Below are 24461 nucleotides of genomic sequence, written 5' to 3' on the forward strand. Positions count from 1 at the left end.
CAAAATGTCACGATATGAGAGTTATTCCTCTGTTTGCTAGATTTAGAGAGACTATTCTCAGAGCTCATGTAATTTATACTTGCACAAGTTTTTCCTTGATATGGAATCAACTTCGAGCAGCTAAAAAGATTTAGCATCTGATATTCAGTTCTATTTTATATCCCAAAAGAAGGATTTTCTAATCTGGATGACGAATTACTGCATATTGTCTACGTGTTTCTAAACAATCACTAACCTGCTCTTTATGAAAGACATTCATACAAACTGATGCAAACATGTGGATCGTTATATTGTAAGCAAAAATTTATTGCTGAAAACACCTACTAATAAGTGGGTTATTAACATTTCTGGATGCTCATTGTCTGATGCTGAGACTAGCATGTTAGCTAAAGGCCATGATTTTGCTATCATACCTAAATCCGTTTTGTATTTTGATTTTTTTTGTTTGTATATCAAATGCAATCTGTCAGGACTTGAAAGCAATGCTTTGAAGTTGCCAATTCACCCTTTAGGAGCAAACTACTTCCATATAATTTATTGTGCGAGGAATTCTGTGTACTGCTTTCGTTGAAATATAAGAACCATATTTGTTTTGAAAGTGAATTGAGGAAAAGTTGTAGCGGTAATGGATAAGGCTGTGAGAGGAAGATAGACCGCCTTGTACAGGATACCTCCATATATCAAGAAATTAGTTATAACCCTACAAAAGCACAGATTAAATATGAAGCCTTTGGCTCTTCATATAATTAGTAACAGATTAAATAATTAATTAAATAAGCTCCTTGATAGGTCGAGATATCCTGTACAAGGCAGTATCTTCCTTTCAGCTGGGATAAATACTTTGTGTAAGTTAGGTGCCCATTTTGGAAGGACTCCTCACTTATATGGTATTCCAAAAATTCATAAAGAAGGTTGTCCAATAATACCCATTGTGAATTGTATTGACTCTCCCACAATATAGAACTGTTAAATTTCTTTCATATTTATTAGCTGCCCATATTGGACAATCTAGATCATTTATCAAGAATTCTACACATTTTCTTGAAAAAATTAAGAATATTCAAATGCGAGAGTCAGATGTGTTGGCTTTGACATTGTTTCTGTATTTAGCAACATTCCGTTATCTGACACCTTTAGTTTACTATATAGTGATTTCCCTCCTGATGTTGTGAAGATTTGATTTTTTTTAATACTAGTAGGATATATTTCAGGTGGAAAAACAAAATCTATAAACAGATTGAATGCACTGTCATGGGTAGCCCACTGGCTTCATCTTTGGCAAAGCTCTTTGGCTGTTTTGCCTCATTCTTAAAATGAATTTGCACTTTCCTGCATCTGATTAATATCCTTCACCCACGCATTCAGTCACCATTGGGAAAGAAAAATGCTGGTAGTTTACCATTCTTGGACATCCTTCTTAATCACACAGCCTCCAGTATTTTATCATCTGGTAGGTTTTCAATATACACCTACCTTTACTGGCAGATACACTCATCAAAAGTCTGCTCATCACACCTCTCAAAAAATTGGTGTTATCAAGTCATTAATTAATAGAGCACATAATGGAAATGGAAGGATACAGTGTTTTTTGCAAGGATAGAAAGGACAAGAAATGATAGGGAGGGGAGGGAGCGCTGCTGATGGGAATTACATCCACATAAGGTAGACATGAAAGAGGAAAATAGAGGCAGTGTGGTGTAAGGTGGAGGTAGATAGAAAGACATATTTAGTTAGATGTTGCTATAGGCCAGAGAATGTGGAGGATGGTGATGAAGAAATGTGTAAACAACTTGGGTTAGTGAACAAAGGAAGGGTGATTATTATGGGTGATTTTAATTATATTGGTATAGATTGGAATGAAAAGATAACATTTGGGAATAAGAACAATGAATTTCTTGAGTTCTTGAGAGACAACTATTTCAGGCAGCATGTAAAGGAGGGCATGCATGGATGTGTGGCGAAAAACCAAAGTTTCCAGGTGAAAAAACCTTCATTTGAGACTGACTAACTCACCTTTAGTCGAAAGAGACCAGATAAAGGTTTCCCATGTCTTGGACAGGAATCAAACCCAGGTCTTTCTATCAAAGAGCTTTGTCTATGTTGACTGAGCTACAGAGGCTCAGAAAAAGATAACGAACCATTAGGAAGGTGTGTGTGTGTGCCTGGTGTATCTAGGAAGGGTAGAATGTCATTAGCTTCATGTTCCGTTGTGAAATGGATTTTTATGGTGTTGGTTATTTAAATATACTGAAAATGTAAAGTCAGGATCATGTGGCCAAATAGCCAATACATTAACATAGTGCAGACAGCTACTCTCAAACCACTGGTTTGAGAGTAGCTGTATTCGTTGCTTGGTTTTCCAAGTGTTCTAAGTAGAAATTGGCTAAAGGGGAAGCCCACAGATGATCCATCTAGTTGTTTGTACATCTTCCATTTTCATGCAAAATAACCAGCATGTATCATTCTAAATTTGAATGATTCAAATTTATCTGGGGGGAAATGTGACTTTATCAAATCCGAGATTTCAATTAATGGTACATTGGTAAATAGTGAAGTAATATCTAAACTAATCATTGTCTGAACTTTTTTAAAATATAGGGGTGCTTAAGGGTCAAAGTTGTATAACTGGGAGGAGACTGCCACGTAGTCGTTTAAGGAATGCAGAGAAAAGACTGGGACTTCTGGTCTAATGTCCAATCCTCACCTTCTCGTGGTGCACCCAGTGAGATATCTACCTCAATACAAATAAGAGGATGGGCTGGCAATTTGGGATTTAGTTGACCAAACTGTATTCTTATCAGCTTAAACCATAATGAAAAATGATGGTACAGCATGACAGAATATCATGCTAGTTGGGGCCTTGCAAGGTTAAAAAGTCCCGGTTGTTTTTGTAAGGGAACTAGGGTGAACAATGAAAAGTCAGCTACTGTAACAGGTCATAACTCATAGTGAAGAATTTATGAAGGCACAACACGCGTGTTAGAATAATTACTTATCATTAAGAAAGTAACATTCGACATTTCAACTTCTGTATTGAGGTCATCATCAGGAAAACATATGTACAGGATACAAGCTGTATGACAATACACTACACAAAAGTAAGTTAATCATTTACTCTAGCCTGACCTCTGGTGAAAAAAAAAAAAAGTAGAACTACATTAAACAATTTCTAAAGTCCTCTCATATTAAGATTTTCATCTATTTGGGGTTGTTCTGGATGCTATATGAGTTGAAGATGGTCCTCCAAATTCTTGGAATAATTAATCCATCAGATTTGGTTGATCTTTCACCATTTCGCAGGCTTCTTTGAATTTTCTTTCAAATCAGGTTTTGGTGTGGTGTAGGGATCATATATCTGTACCTTTCCAGTCAAATCTCTGACATGTTTGGAGTGTTTAGTCTGACAGGCCTGTTTTACCGTAGTGGAGATATTTAATGTGATGTTTGTGTTCATCTGGTGCATCCTGTTTCCCCTATGTAAGGTAGGTTACTGGTACATCGAATTTTGTAAACCTCTGGGTGTAAACACATAGCAAATGGTGAGCTACAATCCTACAAACCACATCAAAAAGTAAACAACCGAATTAATCAAATTGGTGATCATGTGGCCAGAGGAAACAACCAAAAAACTAATACAGCATTGTGTCCATGCTCCCAGAATTTATGGCCTGCCAAAAATACACACAAAACAACATACCACTATGACTGATAGTTGAAGGAATTGAGAGCCCTAATTATCACTTAGCCAAGAAACTAGTGGCCACATTCAAGGAGTTGGTAGGTCATTCCCCATCTTACATAAAAAAAAAAAAAAAAAAAATACACAACACTTCATAAACAAAATTAGAAACATCACACTAAACACTGAAGATTTATTTAATCAGCTTATATAGCTGCCCTTTTCGCTAATGTCCATCTTTCAATGATACTATTCTTCTCTTATAGAACATATTTCTGCCTGATATCATGGCCCTCTTTTTTCACATACTCTGCTCTGGGTATTTCACGTGGCAAAATAATTTTTTGCCAAAAAAAGGGGTGCTTAAGGGTCAAAGCTGTATAACTGAGAGGAGACCTCCACATAGCCTTTAACGGAATGCGGAGAACTGACCAGGACTTCTGACCTAATGTCCAATCCTCACCTTCTCGTGGTGCACCCTGTTGGGTATCTACTTGGATACTGAACGAACAAGGATGGGCTGGCAATTTGGGATTTAGCCGACCAAATTGTATTCTTATTGGTTAAACCAAAATAAAAAATGATGGTACAACATGACAGAATTTCATGCAGGCTGGGGTGTCGCCCGGTTAAACAATTTGTTCCAGTAGCTGACTTTTCGCTTTCGCCAGGGAACCAGGGCGAACAGCGAAAAGTCAGCTACTGGAACAAATCTGAAAACAAACCCCAACTCAACATCACCAGAGTTAAAGATCGGTACTATCAACGTAAGAAGCCTGAATGCAAAGAAATGGAGCTAGCTGAGGAATTAGATAAGTACCAGATTGACATAATAGGGGTGACTGAAACAAAAAAGACCAAAACTGGTGAGATCTTTGTGAGCAATAAATACAAAATGTTATATTCAGGCAATGACAATCAAGGAAAAGAAGGAGTAGCCATAGTATTCAACACAAAATACGAGGCTAATCTTCTTGAATGGCAGTCAGTCTCAAGTAGAGTAATGTGGGCAAATATGAGAATGGGTAACTGGACAATGAGACTTATTTGTGCCTATGGTCCCACAGAAGGTTCTACTAAGGTAGAAGTGGAGGAATTTTTTGAGGCTTTAGAAAAAGCAACAGACACAATGAAAAATGAAAAGCTGGTCCTTGTTGGGGATCTAAATAGCAGAGTAGGAAATGATTATCAGACATACAAAAATGTTTTGGGAAAATTTGGAGAAAAGAGCAAAGCTAATTATAATGGCAAATATCTGTTGGATTTCTGCTCAGGACATGGACTGGTTATTACTAACACCATGTTCCAACATAAAAATGTGCACAAATTCACATGGAGAGAAGAGGCTAGGAATAAGAAAAGTCTCATTGACCATGTTATTGTTGATAGTGATGTTTTCTCCCTGGTGCAGGACACCAGAGTGTACAGAGGATTTGAAATTGGAAGTGATCACTATTTAGTCTTGAGCAGGATAAAATTGAATTTCATATTGAAAAGAATAACATGTAAGAAAGTTTTAAAGCGAATAAAAGTTGAGCAGCTCTCAGATGTGAACTGTAGACTAAAATACACAAAGATTATTGAAGAAAAAATGAAAGAGTTTGAGAACAGGAATCAAACCTTGGAGATTCAGTGGCAAACTCTGAAGAAAACATTGATTAATTCTGCCAGAGAGGCATGTGCTGAGGTTGTCTGTAAGGATAAAAAAATCAGAACTCCCTGGTGGACACAGGAAGTTAAAGAGGCAGTGAAGGAAAAGAAGAAAGCATATCAAACGTTCCTGTCAAATAAGTCAGCTTGTGCTCTTAGAGAATATAGAGACAAATGCAAGAATGCTAAACACTGTGTAAAACTAGCTAAACAAAAGTCATGGGAGGACTTTGGCAAGAATATAGAAAATAAATATCAAGAAGGTGGCAAAATATTGTGGAGGTTGTTGAAGAAGCTTAGGAATGGAGGAAAGAGTGCTGTAAAAGGAGTTAGAGATGATAAAGGTGACATGAAAACGGCAGAAAAAGATATCCTTGAAGTATGGAGTAATTACTTTGAAAAACTGCTAAATGAAACAAGCTGTGATGACAGCACAGTGGTAAAAAACACTGAACAGGCATGCAGTCAGAAATACATATCCATACTTGAAGTAGAAAAAGCCATCAAATGCTTGAAATGTGGAAAGGCAGCAGGAGTAGATGATATTCGACCAGAAATGCTGAAGTATGGTGGTATAAGAGTCTTACAGTGGCTGCACTGCATAGTTCAGAAAGCCTGGACAGAGGGATGAATTCCCGATGATTGGAGTAGAGCTCTCATAGTACCCATATATAAAAAGGGAAATAAAACTGAATGTGAGAATTACAGAGGTATTTCTCTACTGAGTGTTCCTGGCAAGATCTATGCAAGTATACTTGAGAAACAGTTGAGAAGAATTGTGGAAGAAAAGCTTGGTGAAGAACAAGCTGGATTCAGGCCAAATAGAGGCTGTCAGGATCAGATCTTCACTTTACGACAAATAGTCGAGAAAGCATGGGAATATAACAAAGATCTGTATTTAAGTTTTGTCGATTTGGAAAAGGCATATGACAAGGTGCCAAGAGAGAAGCTATTCAATATGCTGCAGTTATATGGTGTCAATGGGGCATTATATCAAGCAATACTTAGTCTTTATTTGAGTTGTAAGTCAGCAGTTAGAATTGAAGGAAGTACAGGAAGATGGTTTAATGTTAAATCTGGTGTGAGACAAGGATGTACATTATCGCCTCTGTTATTCATTATCTATATGGATCACATTATGAAGGAAAGTGGTATTAAACATGATATCAAAATTGGAGATGTTAATGTCAGCTCTTTGTTTTATGCAGACGATGTTATACTTCTAAATAAATCTGCTACAAGTCTGCAAGATTCTCTGACTAAATTTAATAGTTGTTGTAAATAGATATGGTATGAAGGTCAGCAATAAAAAGACAAAGACAATGAAAATAGGCAGAATCATTGAAAATGTCAACTGTGTTGTGAATGGAGAACCTGTGGAACAAGTAAAACATTTCAGCTATTTAGGCACGATTTTTAGTGAAGATGGTAAATTAAATATAGAAATAGACAACAGAATCAGCAAAGCTGGTATGATGGGAAGTCAATTGAATAAATTCATATGGAATAAGAGAGAAATTAGTCGGAACACTAAATTAGCTGTATACAAGACAGTGTTCAAACCAGTTTTAACTTATGGATCTGAGAGCTGGGTCAGAAGTAAAACACATGACCAAAGACTAGAGACCACAGATATGAGACTCCTGAGAAAGATTATAGGCGTGAACAGATGGTATCAATGGCAATATCATATTAAAAACGAGGATATTAGGAAAGAACTTGACATTGTCAGCATCCAGGAATGTGTTAGCAGAGCTAATATCAGGTGGTATGGTCACTTAAACAGAATGGGCAAGGAAAGATTAGCAAAACAAGTGTTCTCTGCCAGGTTGGCAGCAAAACGACCCAGAGGAAGACCAAGATATAGATGGATTGATTCGGTACAAAGTGCTTTAGACGATAGAAATATAAGATCTGATAATGTTGGAGTCTTGACAAGTAACATACTGAATTGGAGGAAAATTGTAGATAGGAAATTAATAATGATGTAATTTTTTTCATGTAGTACTATCATATCCTGTACACCCCTTGTGGGTACATGGGAGGAATTTGATGATGATGATGATGAAATAATTTTTTACCTACAAAAGGACGGTACGCCCATGAGCTCACCACTTCCCATCCAATAGCCAACTTTTACATGGAAGACTTCAAACAATGAGCTCTATATTTTGCCAGCCCAAAGTCTGGATCAGATATGTTGATATTTTTGCCATTTGGCCCCATGGCTGCAAAACATTAAATACATTCCTAACCCACCTGAACAAACAACACAAACATATCCAATTTACCATTGAGATCATAAACAACAACAACTCTTCCTTTTCTAGATACACGAATCATATATACGAGGATAATCTTGAATGGCAGGGAATATTAAGTAAAGTGATTTGGGCAAGTGATTGGGGGAGGGGAGAGAACAAGGGGATGTACTTGAGACACGGGAAATAAGTTTGGGAACTCGGGTTACTATTAATAATATATATATAAATATATATATATATATTATTTTGTTGTGGGGAGAGGGGGGGAAGAAGGGGAAGGGTATCCTTATGTGGAAACTGGGGCAAGGGGTGTGGACCGTTTCGGTCATCGTCTGACCGTCGTCGGAACTTTGTGGGAATGACTGCAGGGCTATGTCAAGGCTGCAAGATGTATCTGCCAAATTTGGGCATTTGTTGTCACTAGATGGCCGGAGGCGTGGCTTAATTTGTAAGTTTTGGAACGTCCAACATTCGAAAATTTGGTAGGGGTGGTGGACGTTGATAGAATTACCATCGCATTTTATGGCAATAGTTTCGGATATTCTAAGCATCGTTTCATTTTCTTGTTTGTCAATGATTATGGCTTTGTCAATTTGGGGGATGTGTTTTAGTTCAAGGGCGTGAGCTGCAATTTCAGTCTTCCCTGTATTCTGTGGTTTGTTTTTCTTTTTGATGTTGCGATGTTTTTTCGTGTTCAGATATTCTGGAATGGGAATATTGCAATCCCTGAAGTGCTCTTGTAGTCTAGTCCATAACGACCTAATTGTAGAGCCCGTGTAGGTGACGTCACAGTCTATGTCATGGGCTCATGTCATACTTTTAACGATTGTATAACCTTCGCAAAAGCAAACTACCAAAAAACCATCCTCACATACACCATGCAAAAAATGCACATATCATTCCTCAAGCACTGCCTACATCACAACATCACGCCAAACTTTGCCACTGTATGTGGTAACCGCTCCATTCCCGGGAACAAAAAAATTTGCTATTGAGCGTCACGAGCACTCATCAAGCAGGCCATACATGACAGATTCAGTAAGAAAAATCAAGCTTATTCTTACATCCACAACACTAAACGTAGACTGAAAACCTTAATGTCCCCTAAGGAGTGGGCTGGTTTCTCTGAAAGCACCCAAACACACATCAACGACTATGCGCTGTTAATGGAAGCTCGACACACAAAAATGGTATGCCTTATCAGGCACAAAATACATTACACATACTGTTCCCTATCTTTCTGACACCACACTTGACAACTCCATCAAAAATCTATCACACCACATTCTCACACTGGAGGAGATCATCATCCTAAACTAAGGTCTTAACTTCGCGATATCCCCTAAATTCGTACCGAAAAAGGACATCATCATTGAAATCCAAGCGAAATTTGAAAATGACCCAAACAGAGACACAATATTCCAAAAAATAAACAACATTATAAATAGCAAAATAATAGTAAAACCCAACATCACTCCCAACTTACAAAGTGCCCTTTTATCTTTAAAAAAGAACCCTGAAATCATGATCACAAAAGCTGACAAAGGTGACACCGTTGTCATCATCAATAAAACGGATTACCACAACAAAATAATGGCCGTCTTAAACGACCAACACACCTACCAAATAATCCACAATGATCCTACCCCCGACCTCATAAAACAGATAAACAGCACCTTACACACCTTAAAAAGTCAAAACAAAATAGATAAAACCACAATGAGACACACAACCCCCCGCACCACTCGCACCCCCTATATGTTCGGGAACATCAAAACCCACAAAGACGGTTATCCGATACGACCCATAGTCTCCTACAAGAACACCACCACAGCTCCCTTATCAAATTTGTCAAATTTGTTGCCAAACTCATCAAACCACTACTAACAACGTCTATCTGTATGATCAAAAATACAGATGACCTATTCTGGAAATTAAGCAACACTACTCCATCCCAGGATGACATCCTCTCCTCACTAGATGCAACTTCATTATACACCAACGTGTATGTTCCCAAAACTTTAGACATCGTACACACATTACTCTCCGAGGACCACACCCTACACACACATGCACAAAATTAACACCAAATGACATCATTAGTTTGATTAAACTCATAATATCCGCCAACTTCTTTAAATTCAACAACTCCTTATATATTCAAATTTTCGGTCTCCCAATGGGCCAAAACATCAGTGGACAATTAGCGGAGTTATTCCTGGCACACATTGAATGACTTCTACTCCACCCTTCCCTCCTCCTCCGGCATCACCTTCTATGGCAGATACGTAGACGATATTCTATTCATTGGCAAACCCTCACACATCTCTGCCTTACAAACATCCCTCAACGATTTTAGCAACAGACTACAATTCACCATGGAAACAGAACAGAACAAATCCATCAATTTCTTAAATCTTACATTAATCAGAAGCCATAACAGAATTGCCACGAAGATATTTCACAAACCCACACATGTCGGAAACTACCTCCATTTCAATTCATACCACCCATATTCCGTTAAAAAATCAGTCATCCTATCACAATTTATCGATGCTTACAAATTCTCCACCAACAGCAATTTTCTTAACACTGAGCTCAAGTATTTAACACAGGTTTTCAAAAATCGCAACTACTCCACGCATCTAATAAATTACGCGAACTATACGGCAAAATCCCGTTTTAACAATAATACAACAAAAGCAGACTTCCCGACACGTATGGTCATCAAATTGCCATACATCCAAAAAACAAAAAAAGGCTTACAAATACATTTTCAAAAACACGGACTGTAAGCTAGTATTCACCACAAACCATAAATTAGCAACTCTACTAAATCTCTCACTCACAAAGAATTATTCGAACACCACGACGTAGTCTACAAATTTCCTTGTCAAAAAGACTGTGACGTCACCTACACGGGCTCTACAATTAGGTCGTTATGGACTAGACTACAAGAGCACTTCAGGGATTGCAATATTCCCATTCCAGAATATCTGAACAAGAAAAAACATCGCAACATCAAAAGAAAAACAAACCACAGAATACAGGGAAGACTGAAATTGCAGCTCACGCCTTTGAACTAAAACACATCCCCCAAATTGACAAAGCCATAATCATTGACAAACAAGAAAACGAAACGATGCTTAGAATATCCGAAACTATTGCCATAAAATGCGATGGTAATTCTATCAACGTCCACCGCCCCTACCAAATTTCCTAATGTTGGACGTTCCAAAACTTACAAATTAAGCCACGCCTCCGGCCATCTAGCGACAACAAATGCCCAAATTTGGCAGATACATCTTGCAGCCTTGACATAGCCCTACAGTCATTCCCACAAAGTTCTGACGATGGTCAGACGATGACCGAAACGGTCCACACCCCTTGCCCCAGTTTCCACATAAGGATACCCTTCCCCTTCTTCCCCCCTCCCCACAACAAAATAATATATATTATTAATAGTAACCCGGGTTCCCAAAATTATTTCCCGTGTCTCAAGTACATCCCCATGTTCTTTCCCTCTCCCTCCCATTTACACACAACCTTTCAACAAGAGCTTGGATTTAGAAGGCATCTTTAAACCAAAAACAAGGTATGTACATAATTTTTCCAAATTTTTTATTCTGCCATAATTGCCTTCTATACTCGCCCATAATGCCCTAAAATATATATATATACCCCTTTCGAGTTATGTTAGCCAATGTATTAAATATAAGGGACACTCTTAAACAAAAAACAGGCTAAAGTAGTCAATTATATTAATAGTGCTACAAGTTATATTGTGTAAATGGGACATTATATCAAGCAATACATAGTCTCTATTCAATACATAATCTCCAATTCTAACTGCTGTAAATCGGCAGTTAGAATTGGAGGGACAGGAAGATGGTTTGAGATAAAATCAGGTGTGCAACAAAGTTGCACATCTCCACTGTTATTCATTATCTATATGGATCACATTATGAAGGAAAGTGGTATTAAATCTGGCAATGTTAATCTTACTTAATGTAGATGATGCTATATTTCTGAATAAATTGAATAACTGTTTGTAATAATTTGGTATGAAAATAGGCATAAACAATAAAAATATCAACTGTATCCTGAATTATGAACCTATAGAACAAGTAAACATTTCATGCCATTTAGGCACAATATTTAGTGAAGAAGATAAATTAAATATGGAAATAGACAAAATTAGTAAAGCTGGTATAGTAGGAAGTCAGCTGAATAAACACACACACACACACACACACACACACACACACACACACATATATATATATATATATATATATATATAGGCTAAAGTAGTCAATTATATTAATAGTGCTACAAGTTATATTGTGTAAATGGGACATTATATCAAGCAATACATAGTCTCTATTCAATACATAATCTCCAATTCTAACTGCTGTAAATCGGCAGTTAGAATTGGAGGGACAGGAAGATGGTTTGAGATAAAAATATATATATATATATATATGGATGAAAGAAATTAGTCAAAACATTAAATTAGCTGTATACAAGGCATTGTTCAAACCAATTTTAACTTATGGATCTGAGATCTAGATTAGAAATAAAACACTTGATCAAAGAGAAAGAAGCAGAGTGAACAGATGGCATCAATGGCAGTATCACTTTAAAAATGAGGATATTAGGAAAGAACTTGCCTTTGTTAGCATGCAGGAATATGTTAGTAAAGCTAATCTTAGGTCTTGTGGTCACTTAAACAGAAGGGAGAAGACCTAGAGGAAGACCAAGATATAGGTGGATTGATATGGTAAAAAGCACCCCAAAAGATAGAAATATAAGATCTGATAATATTGAAGTCTTGAGAGATAGATTAATGTGGAAAAAATTATTGATCATGATGTACTCTCAGGGTACACATCAAATTCATGATGTGTACCCCTGCGGGTACACATCATAAATTTGATGATAGTATTTTGATGTACTTTTTAGGTAAGCAGAAATTAACAAAAAAGGAAGAATTACCTGTGAGGGAAGCTAGTAATTTAGCCAAATGTTTAGGAAGTTTGTGTGTCCTGTTTATACTATCCACAATCAGGTGTAGGGAAGTAATAATTAAAAATTTTATTATCTAGTGTACATTGTCAATTTTCTGGAACAACATAATGCATGCCAGAAACACCAGGAGTGCATCTTATTTGTGAATTTTAGGTGCTCCATATATTCTAGGTGTTTTTACATGAAAAGGTTTGAGTGTTAAGTTTATTTTGGCCAGGAAGTGACTTTCTTCAGTAATTTATGAACTTTATTCTTCTGTGAGTTAGTAGGGTCATGATCTGTGAGTTGGTATGTAGATTGATCTTGTAAAATGTGTGCATTTTGTTTTTATATTCTGTTAGATTAATAGTTGTTTTTTGCTCTCTCTCCTTTAGATGCTGCCAATTAGGGCTTTATTTCCATGTGTTGTGCATTATAATTTTTTTAAAATGGTCCCACTATTAACCAAGTTGTTGCTGTTCACGTACTGTGGCAAGCTGTTTTTGTGTTCTGAAGATGCTGAATATAATACCAATGTTTTCCTGAGTTCGAGTAGATGTGGAATGGACTACTTTTGTCATCTTGTACCAACTCCCTTCTGTCACAAAAGTGTGAATACCATTTAAAGACATAGGTTTAAATAGGTTCAGAGCCTCATTTCATATGCCTTTTGTAACGATTTCTAGGATACCAGAAAGACATGCTTTAAAACCAAATTTAATTGCAATTCTCTGTTCACTTTTCATATCCATGATGTACAAAGAAAAAGTACTTTACAGCATACATCATAACTTGCACACCACCGAACATAAACTAACCTTACTCTCTTGGGGTGTAGACATTAATTGGTATTACTTAGCACATTTGCTAATAGATCATTCCAGTACTGTACATGCAACAAATTTAGTCCTAAAACTTATAGACCACATTGTGTGTGTGCGTGTATGCGTGTGCGTGCACGACATAGTGTGATTGTCAAATGAGTATAATTAAATGAGGGCAAATGAACTTCAATTAAAATTTATATACAAATATAAATTATATATGATCAAGTTATTTTGAAAAATTCAATTTATTTATTTAGACTTGGGACAGAGACTTGGGTCTCAAAAACACCTAGTCTGACCAAACCTTACCAAAAAGTGGGTATTCTAAACAAAAATTCTGACATTTTTATATTTCTATTTTTTGCAAAAATTAACCCCCCTCCCTTCCTAATCACCTCTAAGACTACATAATTTCCTTATTTTATAATCACAACTGCAGTTTCATTATCAAAAAATTCTAAATTATCTGATACAATTACCATGGGGGGAGAAAATATTTAAAAAATAAAGTGCAGACATGTTACATAAGCATTCAGCTATTTTGGGAGGAGAGAGGAAGATTTAGTTGATTATTCAGATTATAGTTTATTTTCATATTGTTCAGAAACTGACAGTCTATTTCACCTTTGGAAGTATGTACTTACATCTTTACTACTGTTTTTAAAAAAATGTCATTTATTTATTTTTTTATAAATGTGGCATTTTCTTCATGGAACATAATCATGTATGTACTGTTTATACTATCCACAATCAGGTGTAGGGAAGTAATAATTAAATTTATTATCTAGTGTACATTGTCAATTTAATGGAACACCAGAAGTGCATCTTATTTGTGAATTTTAGGTACTCCATATATTCTGGGTGTTTTTACATGAAAAGGTTTGAATGGTAACAGTTTATTTTGGCCAGGAAGTTCATTTATTCAGTGTTTGGCTTTTCTCAAAATGAAGTGTATGTATAGTATTATTTTCTTGGTGTTTTTGCTACATAAAAATAATTATGATATCAAATTCCTGATGCACTCTTGAGCTGTATACAGGATACAATGATAATACATGAAAATTTTACATTATACTTTGGTTTGTTGGCATTTATGCCACAGGTATTACTTGAAATGGATGTGGAAGTGAGTTTTTGTTGTAAGGATTCTGTGATGTTTTGTGCATTCATAGTATACCTGGAGTCTTCTAAATTATGCAGCGCAGCCACTATAAAAATTTAATACCTCCATATTTGGGCATTTCTGATCAAGTATTTACATGTACTTCTGATTGCATGTAACAGGCTTTCAAAGTAAACTCAAAACATGTAGGATATCTTTAGTTTTCATGTCACTTGTCATCTCTGATTCCTTTTATAGTATTCTTTTCTCCATTTCTGAGTTTTACCTGACATCTCAATTCTATAAAAGTTTTCTTATCACTTTTGTTCAGCTACTTTTATAGACTGCTTAACTTTTTTACAGATTTGTGTATTCTCTTTGGCACATGAATTTATTTGCTAGAAACTTTGGAAATGTTTAATTTTCCATGATTGCATTCTTAACTTCTTGGATCCAAAATTGAGTTCTGATTTTTCTATCCTTGCAGACAACTTAACCATATGCCTCTTTAGCACATATATTTCAGTCTGCCACAGAGTCCCCAAGGTTAATTATTGTTTTTCCAACTCTTTTCTCCAATAATATCTGTATACAATAAAGCCCTGCCTTACGCTTCACTTTACAATGATCCGTTCGCATGACTTTTCAGTTATGACCAGTGCCCATTTATAGAATGCCACATTTATTCATACTACAGGTTTTAGTGAAATGATGCTGCTGTGAATCAACTGATGCACAGTTTTTGTATACTCTGCTTATGACATAATTATTTACTGCATTTCTCTGTTTTGGTGATTCACTGTGATTTCACCTCTGTTTATAACTATTATTTTGTTGTTAATAATGGTGATTCACTGTGATTTCACCTCTGTTTATAACTATTATTTTGTTGTTAATAATGACAGATAAAAATCAGCCATTAATATTTGAGATTAAAATTATTAAATTTAGTGATGGTGTATTTGAACACAGAGATAGGCTGCAGGAATAACTTACTTCACTACCATTGGTAGAGTTTAGAACAAATTTTTAGTGATGTAAAAGCTGCACCTGTTAATACTATGGTTGTTCCACAAATGTGACAATCTTATTGCTGAAATAGAAAAGCGTTTTCCATTTTGACAAAAATTTTTAGTTTGCAGAAATTAATCTAAATTTTTCATTTGCATACTGATGCAATTAAATGCTTGATTTGCATCAGTTACACACATGACATTCTTAAAAATGTTATTAAACATGTGTTGTCTACATTTGTGGGGAGGACAAAGACTTGTGTGACAGTCTGGAATATAATGTGCTGTATGACCAAGTATGCCTGTTTGAGTCTACAGTTCATCTTTAAAAGCTTCTTCACTTTCACATCTGGTAAGGATGTTAATATGACACCTACCCATGAAAGGCTGTAAACTTATATGTTAGTAATGTGGGCTCTAGAAACCAAAACGTGGTATTTTTTAAACCACTTCAGGCCTCTTATTAAGCAGAGTGGTGGTCTCATGCCAGGCAACATAAATTATCTATCACCTCAAGCCTTGTAAATATCTATTTTACCAAGGGATTTGCACTCACACCCTATTGTTTAGAAAGCAGTGTTTTCCACTCAGCCGACCATCTCTCTCTATGTAACATATGGAACAGGATTGATCTCTACAAGTGATATTATGAATCTTTGTATCAAATGCATTTTATTTCAGCAGAATTCCATCCCTTCAGAGTGCTTTGAACTGCTTTAGTAGTAATCAAAGGATAATCTTCATTTGATAAGACCTGGATATGAGAAACATAAGAACTTTTTTTTTTTCTGGATCCTTTTTTGTAAGGGCTTTCACCTCTGCCAAAACAGACTGGCCTCATGTAATTTCTTGATTCTCATAATCAACAGATAATAAACTGGCCTTTGTATTAGTCACTTGAGCTGAAATGCCAGCCAGTCTCAGACTAATCACTGCAGTTTATCAAGTATGAAATTATAAACTAAAAGGTTCTTGAATTTCAAGATCTTTGTCCAATCATAAAAGTATACATTTCATAATAGTTCTTGTATAGTGCTACCATCCATTATCATAACAATTGAATCCAGAACTGTTTTTGTCATATGATATATATATATATTTTTAAATTTATTTATTAAAATGTTTGACATTAAATGACACATTTGTGATTTTAAATACTAAATTTTATTAACTTTCATCAAGCTAGGGAAGAATTATTATAATTTCAAACTGTTTTTGCTATCAAAATGGAATTGAGGAGGGGAGAGTTCCTTTAAGCATTCCATGGTGTAATGCAGTAACTCACTGCACTGCATTTGGACATTTGGCTTCTTATAACACTTTTCAATTATTGTAGGAAGCTCTTATAATTGTTTATGTACAGTGTAGTTCGAAACAGTTGACTTTTCAATTGTCAATGTTTCCATTATTTTCATGAGAGCTATCAATGAAAAATTTACATTATTCAAAGAACTGAGTGGTACATTGTAAAATCAGTGTTCAAAAAGATAAAGCACATTTATGATGCATCGACCCATTTTTTTATTGTGTTATTGTATACATTAAAAGAAAATATAAGTCAAATTCCAAAAACTTTTGGATCACCCTTATAGAATACAGCTTACTTGCATAGTTATGAGTTAATGATTATAGATTGTATCTTTACAGATAACAATGTGCAGCAGAATGATCTGGAAAAAAGTGATGAAATTCCAACAGAATTTTTAGATCCCATCACTTGGACACTAATGGCTCTTCCTGTTCTCTTGCCATCAGGATACAGTGTTGATCAGAGTACTCTCGATAAGTACTGTGAGAGAGAAGCTTGCTGGAGCCGTAAACCTAATGATCCTTTCACAGGACTTCTGTTTACTAAAAGTAACTCTCCTGTGCCAAATTCTTCTCTGAAATTTCGCATTGATAGTTTCCTGTTACGTCATCCACATATTAATGCACCTAGAACAGTTGGTAGGAAAAGTAATGCTGAGGGATTACCCAATCATTTATGCATTCCAGAATGCAAACAAAATGCATATAAGAAATCGGATGTTATAGCAACAAATGAAATACAAAATGAACACAAATCTCTAAGTTTTACTTCGGCCCATGTTTCCAGTGAAATAATCAAAAGAAGGAGAAAAGATCAAGAAATTTTTAATAAAAGAAGCTGTTGTGAAACTGATGTTAATTTGAGTAAAGTAGACACTCAATTGAGTACTCCTGATTCAAACAAAAATAAAACACCAGAAAATGTTCATGACATAGAACTTGCAAAGAGTCTTGATATGGCTTTAAAGGAAACTTTGGGTAGCTTGATTTCATATTCTAAAATTAATAATACACAACAAACAAATAGTATAAATCTTTGTGTCTTCTGTAAGACTAAGTCTATGTTATACAGGCTGCCATGTTTACATATTTTGTGTAGAAAGTGTATATTGCTAAATCCTAATGTGTGCTATATTTGTCATAATTCTTACAACAATAGTACTGTGGTACGATTTCATACATAATAAAAAATAAGATAACTGCATGAAGTGTTTTTGTTTGTTGTGATATAATAAATAAAACTAAAGTAAATCAGTTTGCACTTTATTCCTAATGTTGCCATTAAAGTAGAGAGAAGAACTATTCAATTAATGCTATCGGTATATTTATGTTAACTACGATAACTTTTTTTTTTATGGTATTGACCCATAAGGCCCATGAACAAAATAAATATAATTTATTAAGCTGCTGGATTTCAAACCAGTGTCCTTGGACAGCATTCACACACACAAATCACACTCAAACAATTATAACACCTTTGTGTTTTGTGAAACAGTATTTAGCTGGAACAATCTTCCATCTTAAATACTGTAGTCACACCATCAATGAGCCCATAACGTAGTATTTTTAAATGGTACATTGTACCAAGGCTATCTATTCTGGCATGTCAAATCCCTGTAAAATAGATAAAATGCTACATGTCCTTCATTCTCTTCCTTTTTATGACAAAATTATAGCAGAATTATGCCACCTCCTATATTCATGTATGTCTGAAAAATTAACTAGAATGCTAAATATAAATTTCAACTACACAACAAACTTCATACCTTATGTGTTCTAAGGACAGTCTCCATTCTTTGATACATTCAGAAATGTGCACTATCCTGTGCCTACAATGAACAGAGAGGAACTGTAATATCTGTCTGCCTTGTAAAACATAGCACGTGTGATCATCATTACATCAATTTAAGTCTAGCAGACACATGCAGGATACCTCTTTCCCCATCACACAGGATTCAATGGAAGAAAACTGCAGTACTACATAGATGTTACAAATTTATTATTTTTAGAATAAGCATCAGCAGTAAGCAATCCTTCACCTCAATGAGTATGGCTACAGTAATTTGTCCAAAATTTGAAGATGGTCATTTTAAGACTATCTTCAAACAGTTTGAAATGATCCTGCATGCTGGCCTGCAGAAGTAGTGCACAGAATTGAATTCAAACAATGTATCAGGGGAGCTTCTTGATCAACTGGTCAAAAATCCTGCTGCCACTTATTCTGCATAGTGGAGTACTACATAGTACTCACACTATACTCTCTAGGGAGAATTCTCAAGGCCATGCAGTGGACCACAAAACTCATCCCCTTAACATATAATGGGAATGAGTCCTTTGCCCCCACTATATGCTCCCACTCTTAAATTATTTTGTAACACATTAAACAACCATAAAAGACGAAAGAAAATTTGTTAGTACTGCAGATCAAAAAACTCCTCCAAAAAACAAAAAAAAATCATAGAAAAAACAGCATCTCCATCATTTGCAACACAAATTTAAAATATGTGCACCACCATCCTTTACTTCATGCTTACACGGTGATCAGAATAGATCGTGAAAATTATGGAAACAACTACCATGTTAGAGTATAACTTTAGTTTAATATAAACCAAAAGAAACACTCGACGTTTCGACCTTCACATGAAGGTCATCATCTAGAGCAGCGCTTCCCAAACTGTGGGCCGCGGCCCCCTTGAGGGCCGTAGGTTTTGTTGAGGGGGCCGTGAAATAATGAAAACAAATTTAAAATGTTTTAAGACTAAGTAGATTTTTTTCATTTTAAAATAAACGTATTTTAACTTTTATTATTTATTATTTCTTTTTTTGTAATTTTTTATATTTTAATGGAAAAATTCGCACATTGGTGCTGCGTATTTTGATGCTTAATGAATGTTAGTAAATATTGCTTATTCATATGTTTCATTTCAAAGCGGTGGTTAATTGTATTTACTTCGAAAGCTCTCCAGGGAAGCTCCAAATCTTCCTGTCCCTTTCATCAATCAGGGACTGTTGATATTGACTTTATATACTTATCCGAGCTAGTTTTCTATTACCAATAAAAGTTTCGCATATACTTCACACATGAAAAAAAGCTTAAACAAGTTCATTATTACTATTATTACTATTATTACGGGCAACTCCAGGGAGTCATTGGACTCATCGAGGGAGGCCCCAAATCATATTCATCACAACTATTTGACATTCATACAGTATCTATCATACCTCGCCTTAAACTCATTCACTGTCACAGCATTCACCACAGACTCAGGGAGCGCATTCCACTCATTCACTACTCTAAAAGTAAAGAACCCAGCTCTAACACCTTTACTAACCACACTTTTGCCCAGTTTCCATGGATGTCCCCTAGTCCTCCCACAACCAGCCCTGTTCTCAAAAATATCTTCTGAATTAATTTTATATAGAAACCCTTCAGTAATTTGAATGTCTCAATCATATCTCCCCTCCTCTGCCTATCAACCAATTTTTGCAACCCACAAATCTTCAACCTGTTCTCATACGGTTCATTCCACAGACCTGCTATCATCTTGGTCACTCGCCTCTGGATCCTCTCCACCTCCTCCCCATCAAGAAGAAACCTAGGTGACCAAATCTGAGCACAGTAGTCTAGATGGGGTCTTATCAAGGCTCGATACAGAGGAACAATAACCTGCTTGTCTCTGCTTGTCATCGTATTCTTCAGCAACCAAGTGATTTGATGAGCTGTTTTGGTCACTTTTGCAATGTGTCCCCTAAATTTCAATTCCTTATCTACCAACACTCCTAAATCTCGTGCCTCATCAATTTCCTGGAGCACGGTTCCACCAATGCAGTAAACTGCCGTCAATCTTTTCACCCCAAAATGCATAACCTTACATTTTGCCACATTAAACTGACATCCATTCTCCTTAGCCCAGACCTCCAATCTATCCAAATCATCCTGCAAAATTTTGACGTCATCTGCATTCACTATTGCCCTACCCAACTTCGCATCATCCGCAAACAAATGAACTGTTCCTCTCAGATCATTTCCTATATCATTTATGAACAAATTAAACAGCAGTGGTCCAAGAACAGATCCTTGTGGCACACCACTAGTCACAGGCCGTCTTGTGGACTCTACTCCCGAGTAAACCACTCTCTGATATCTCTCCGTCAACCACCCTCCTATCCATCTCACCAACCCTATGTCCATTCCCATATGCTGCAATTTACTGATTAGAATTCCATGTGGAATCCTGTCAAAGGCCTTGGCAAGGTCCAGTAGAATCACCGTAAACCCATTACCCTTATCCAGTTCAGCCGTCACTGTGTTATAATACGTGAGCAAGTTACTGAGGCATGACCTACCCTTCACAAAACCATGCTGTCCCCGATACAGTATCCCATTTTCTTCTATCCAATCTTGTATTTTCCTCTTGACTATTTTCTCTAAGACCTTGACAATGATTCCTGATATGCTAATCGGTCGGTAATTTACTACAGCAGTCTTGGAACCATCTTTATGCAGTGGAACTATTTTCCCCTCTTTCCACCCGCTCGGGACTAACCCAGACCCGAGACTCAAATTAAACAAAATGGTCAAGGGTACTTACAATTCTTTAGCTGCTTCTCGTATAACACGAGCTGGTATACCATCCAATCCCACAGATGTATTGACATTGAGGTTATGCAATATACTACTCACCTCCACTTCATTAACCACAATTCCCGTATAATCTACTGGTTTATTCGTTTCTGCAATGTCACCACCTGGATGATATACTTTTGCAAAGTGCTCACTCAGTAACTCAACTATCTCAACTGATTCAGTTACCTCCCTACCATCGGCATTCTTTAAAATCAATCTGCCATGTACATTTTTCCTTTTACTTGCTACATATCTAAAAAAACTGTTTAGGATTCTCTTTAGCCTGCATGGCCAATGTTCTTTCGTAATCCTTTTTTGCTTTTCTTACCACACTCGTCACCTTCTGGCCTGTGCTTTATACCGTTCATGTGCCTGCCGGTCACCCTTCTCCTTAAATTCCCTCCATAGTTGTTTCTTTTTTTGCAACTCAAGCTTAATGGTGTTATTCATCCATTTAACCCCTACTTGATTTATTATTCGGACTCTAGGTATACAGTCAGCCATTGCTTCATGCAAGCACTTCTTAACTACCTCCCATGCACTATCAACTTCTAGTCCTTGCAGTTGTGCATGCCATGGCACTGAACCAATCAAACTCCTAAGCTTGTCATACTTTCCAGCCCGATAATTCCACATGTACCCTGTCTTAATTGAAAATTCTACACCTTTAGCCACCTCCCAAGTTAAGACCCTATGATCACTCTCACCGATTGGTGGCAATGTGGTCATATTTGTTACAGCCAAATCCTCAGATGTAATTACTAGGTCAAGCACTCTCTGACCCCTAGTATTTTCCATTACATGCTGTCGCAGATAGTTATCCCTTAATAACCGCATAAAATCCAGTTCCTTCCTCCCGTGTGTCCTCTCCTCACTCCAATCAATGCGACCATAGTTGAAATCTCCCATAATAATCACCCTCCTTCCACCCATTTCTTCTATTTGCTTGTGCATACTGTCACCACCATCTTTTCCATCACCTGGTCTATAGCAGCACCCAATTGTATATTTAGTTCTGCTAGCCACAATCTCTCACCAAATGGCCTCAAATGTGCTCTTTTCTCTATCCTGCAATTCAACTTCTATTCTCCTTGGCTGGAGCTCATCAGCTATCATCAACAATACTCCTCCCCCCATTTTATCCTCTCTGTCATTCCTGAACACACTATACCCATCACATTCAATCCCAATAGTTATATCATCTACAGTCAGCCATGTTTCACTAATACCTATAACCTGTGGTCTGGAAGTGCCAACCATGGCCAAAAACTCTTCCTAGTTCTAAAAAAGTTCATGTGGGGACATAGTTACTCGCTTGCAGTGGTAAACAACACCCCCTCCCTAAAAGCCACTATACTGCAGAGGCAATAAAAACAAATACTTTTATTATGCCAGTGAATAAGGTATGAGCAGTCTGTGTAATATATTTCTCAACAAATAGTGCAATTGGAGACAACTGGGATAAAAACACTAATTAATGAATCACATGTCCCCTCATACAGAAACTATGCTATATAGACTGAAACAAAACCATATGTTGCATGGACAAACACAGTATCTTAACTAAAAACTATTGTTATTAATTAGATATGTGTGAGTTTGATTTCCCAAGGCAGCAATAAAATTAAACCGAACGTGTTAAAACTAAGTAATATATATATATAATGAATGTTATGGCAGTTTCACATATGGAATTTGGTTGAAGAGAGTTAGCATTTCAACTCAATTGTCAGCTATGCTTTTATCTTTCGGCTGTGCGATCTTTTGTTAATACCACACCAATCATATGCACGTTTTAATAACCTGCCTTTGCTGTCTGTTTCACGTTAGGCTTAATTACCGTAAAGGGAGAAAAGACACAAAAGAGAAAAATGTTCTTGGTCCGGGGTATTCACTAATTTCATGTTATCAGTCTGCGGTGTGCCAGTATCGGTAAGTGGTGATATTATTTGATCTATTCTACGTTAAAAAAATTTAACCCTGAGATGGATAAGTGGCTGATAAAAAATTTTAAAAAAATCCCACGAACAATCAGAAGAAGCAGAAACAGACTCAAAAAAAAAAAAAAAAAGGACAGTATTTCATATTTTACCAGAACAGCCCGCATCATCTTCAGAACCAAACGGTAAGAGGCAAAAAATGTAATATATGCATTTGATTTTTGCAATATTCGCTGTGTATGTTTTGTATTGAATATAAATACAATAAATATTATAATAATATATCTCTCTATTACGATTTTTTTTCGAGGGGGGCCGTGAAATATTTAATTTTTGCAAAGGGGGCCCTGACATCCAGAAGTTTGGGAAGCACTGATCTAGAGTATACACATATATACAAAGAAACAAGCTGCACTACAATTAGTATGCTGAAGTTACTGATCAACCATTAAAACTATTGGCCTGACCTGTGGTGAAAAAAAAAAAAAAAAAAAACCTTACTACATCAAAGCTAGCGTCGTGTTATTATTATCTATTAGGTTACAAAATTAAATTAAGCTAGGGATGATGGCCAATAAAAGCTGACAAATTGCTTAGAGTCCTAAGTCGGGGTTTTCTGGAAAACTAAGTAGGCTGAATGTGTGCCATCCAAATTCTTGCGATTTTTATGCCACCATTATTGTTAAGATTAGGGGTTAATCAAAATTTCACAGGCTTCTTTAAATTTCTCTTCATACCAGTTTTTGTATGATGTAAAGAACAAGTACTTTTCCAATCAATTTGGTGTACGGTTTTAAGAGCATGATCTGAGAGGCCTGCTTCACCACAATTGTTAAATTTAATGTGTCGTTTGTGTTCTTTTTTTTTTATAGATAGGGATAATGCCCAGTTTCCCCAACTTAAGGTTAAGTTACAGGTGCAATAGATGCAACAAACTCCAGGGTGTGCCAATGGTGGTGGGGGGAGGGGAGGGGATCCTTAGAGGAGTTGAATATGTTTTTTAATTTTAAAGGTGGTTTAAAAGTGGCATTAAGATTATAA

The 24461-nt window shown here is 36.2% G+C and overlaps 1 protein-coding gene across 3 annotated transcripts in view; it reads left to right on the top strand.

The window, feature by feature from the left end:
* Window positions 1-18057, top strand: part of LOC150106490 (RING finger protein 37) — a 75292-nt gene extending 57235 nt beyond the window's left edge. For all 3 annotated transcript variants that reach the window (XM_090392483.1, XM_090392481.1, XM_090392482.1), the window contains exon 4: window positions 17193-18057. In XM_090392483.1, the coding sequence (XP_090248609.1) occupies window positions 17193-18037 (845 nt within the window). In that variant the 3' untranslated portion in view covers window positions 18038-18057. The remainder of the gene's footprint in view (window positions 1-17192) is intronic.
* The last annotated feature ends 6404 nt before the right edge of the window (window positions 18058-24461 follow it).

This window comes from Typopeltis vanoorti, chromosome 5 (genome assembly GCF_054136105.1).
Source record: "Typopeltis vanoorti isolate ZY-2024b chromosome 5, IOZ_Tvanoo_1.0, whole genome shotgun sequence".
Classification (NCBI taxonomy): domain Eukaryota; kingdom Metazoa; phylum Arthropoda; class Arachnida; order Uropygi; family Thelyphonidae; genus Typopeltis; species Typopeltis vanoorti.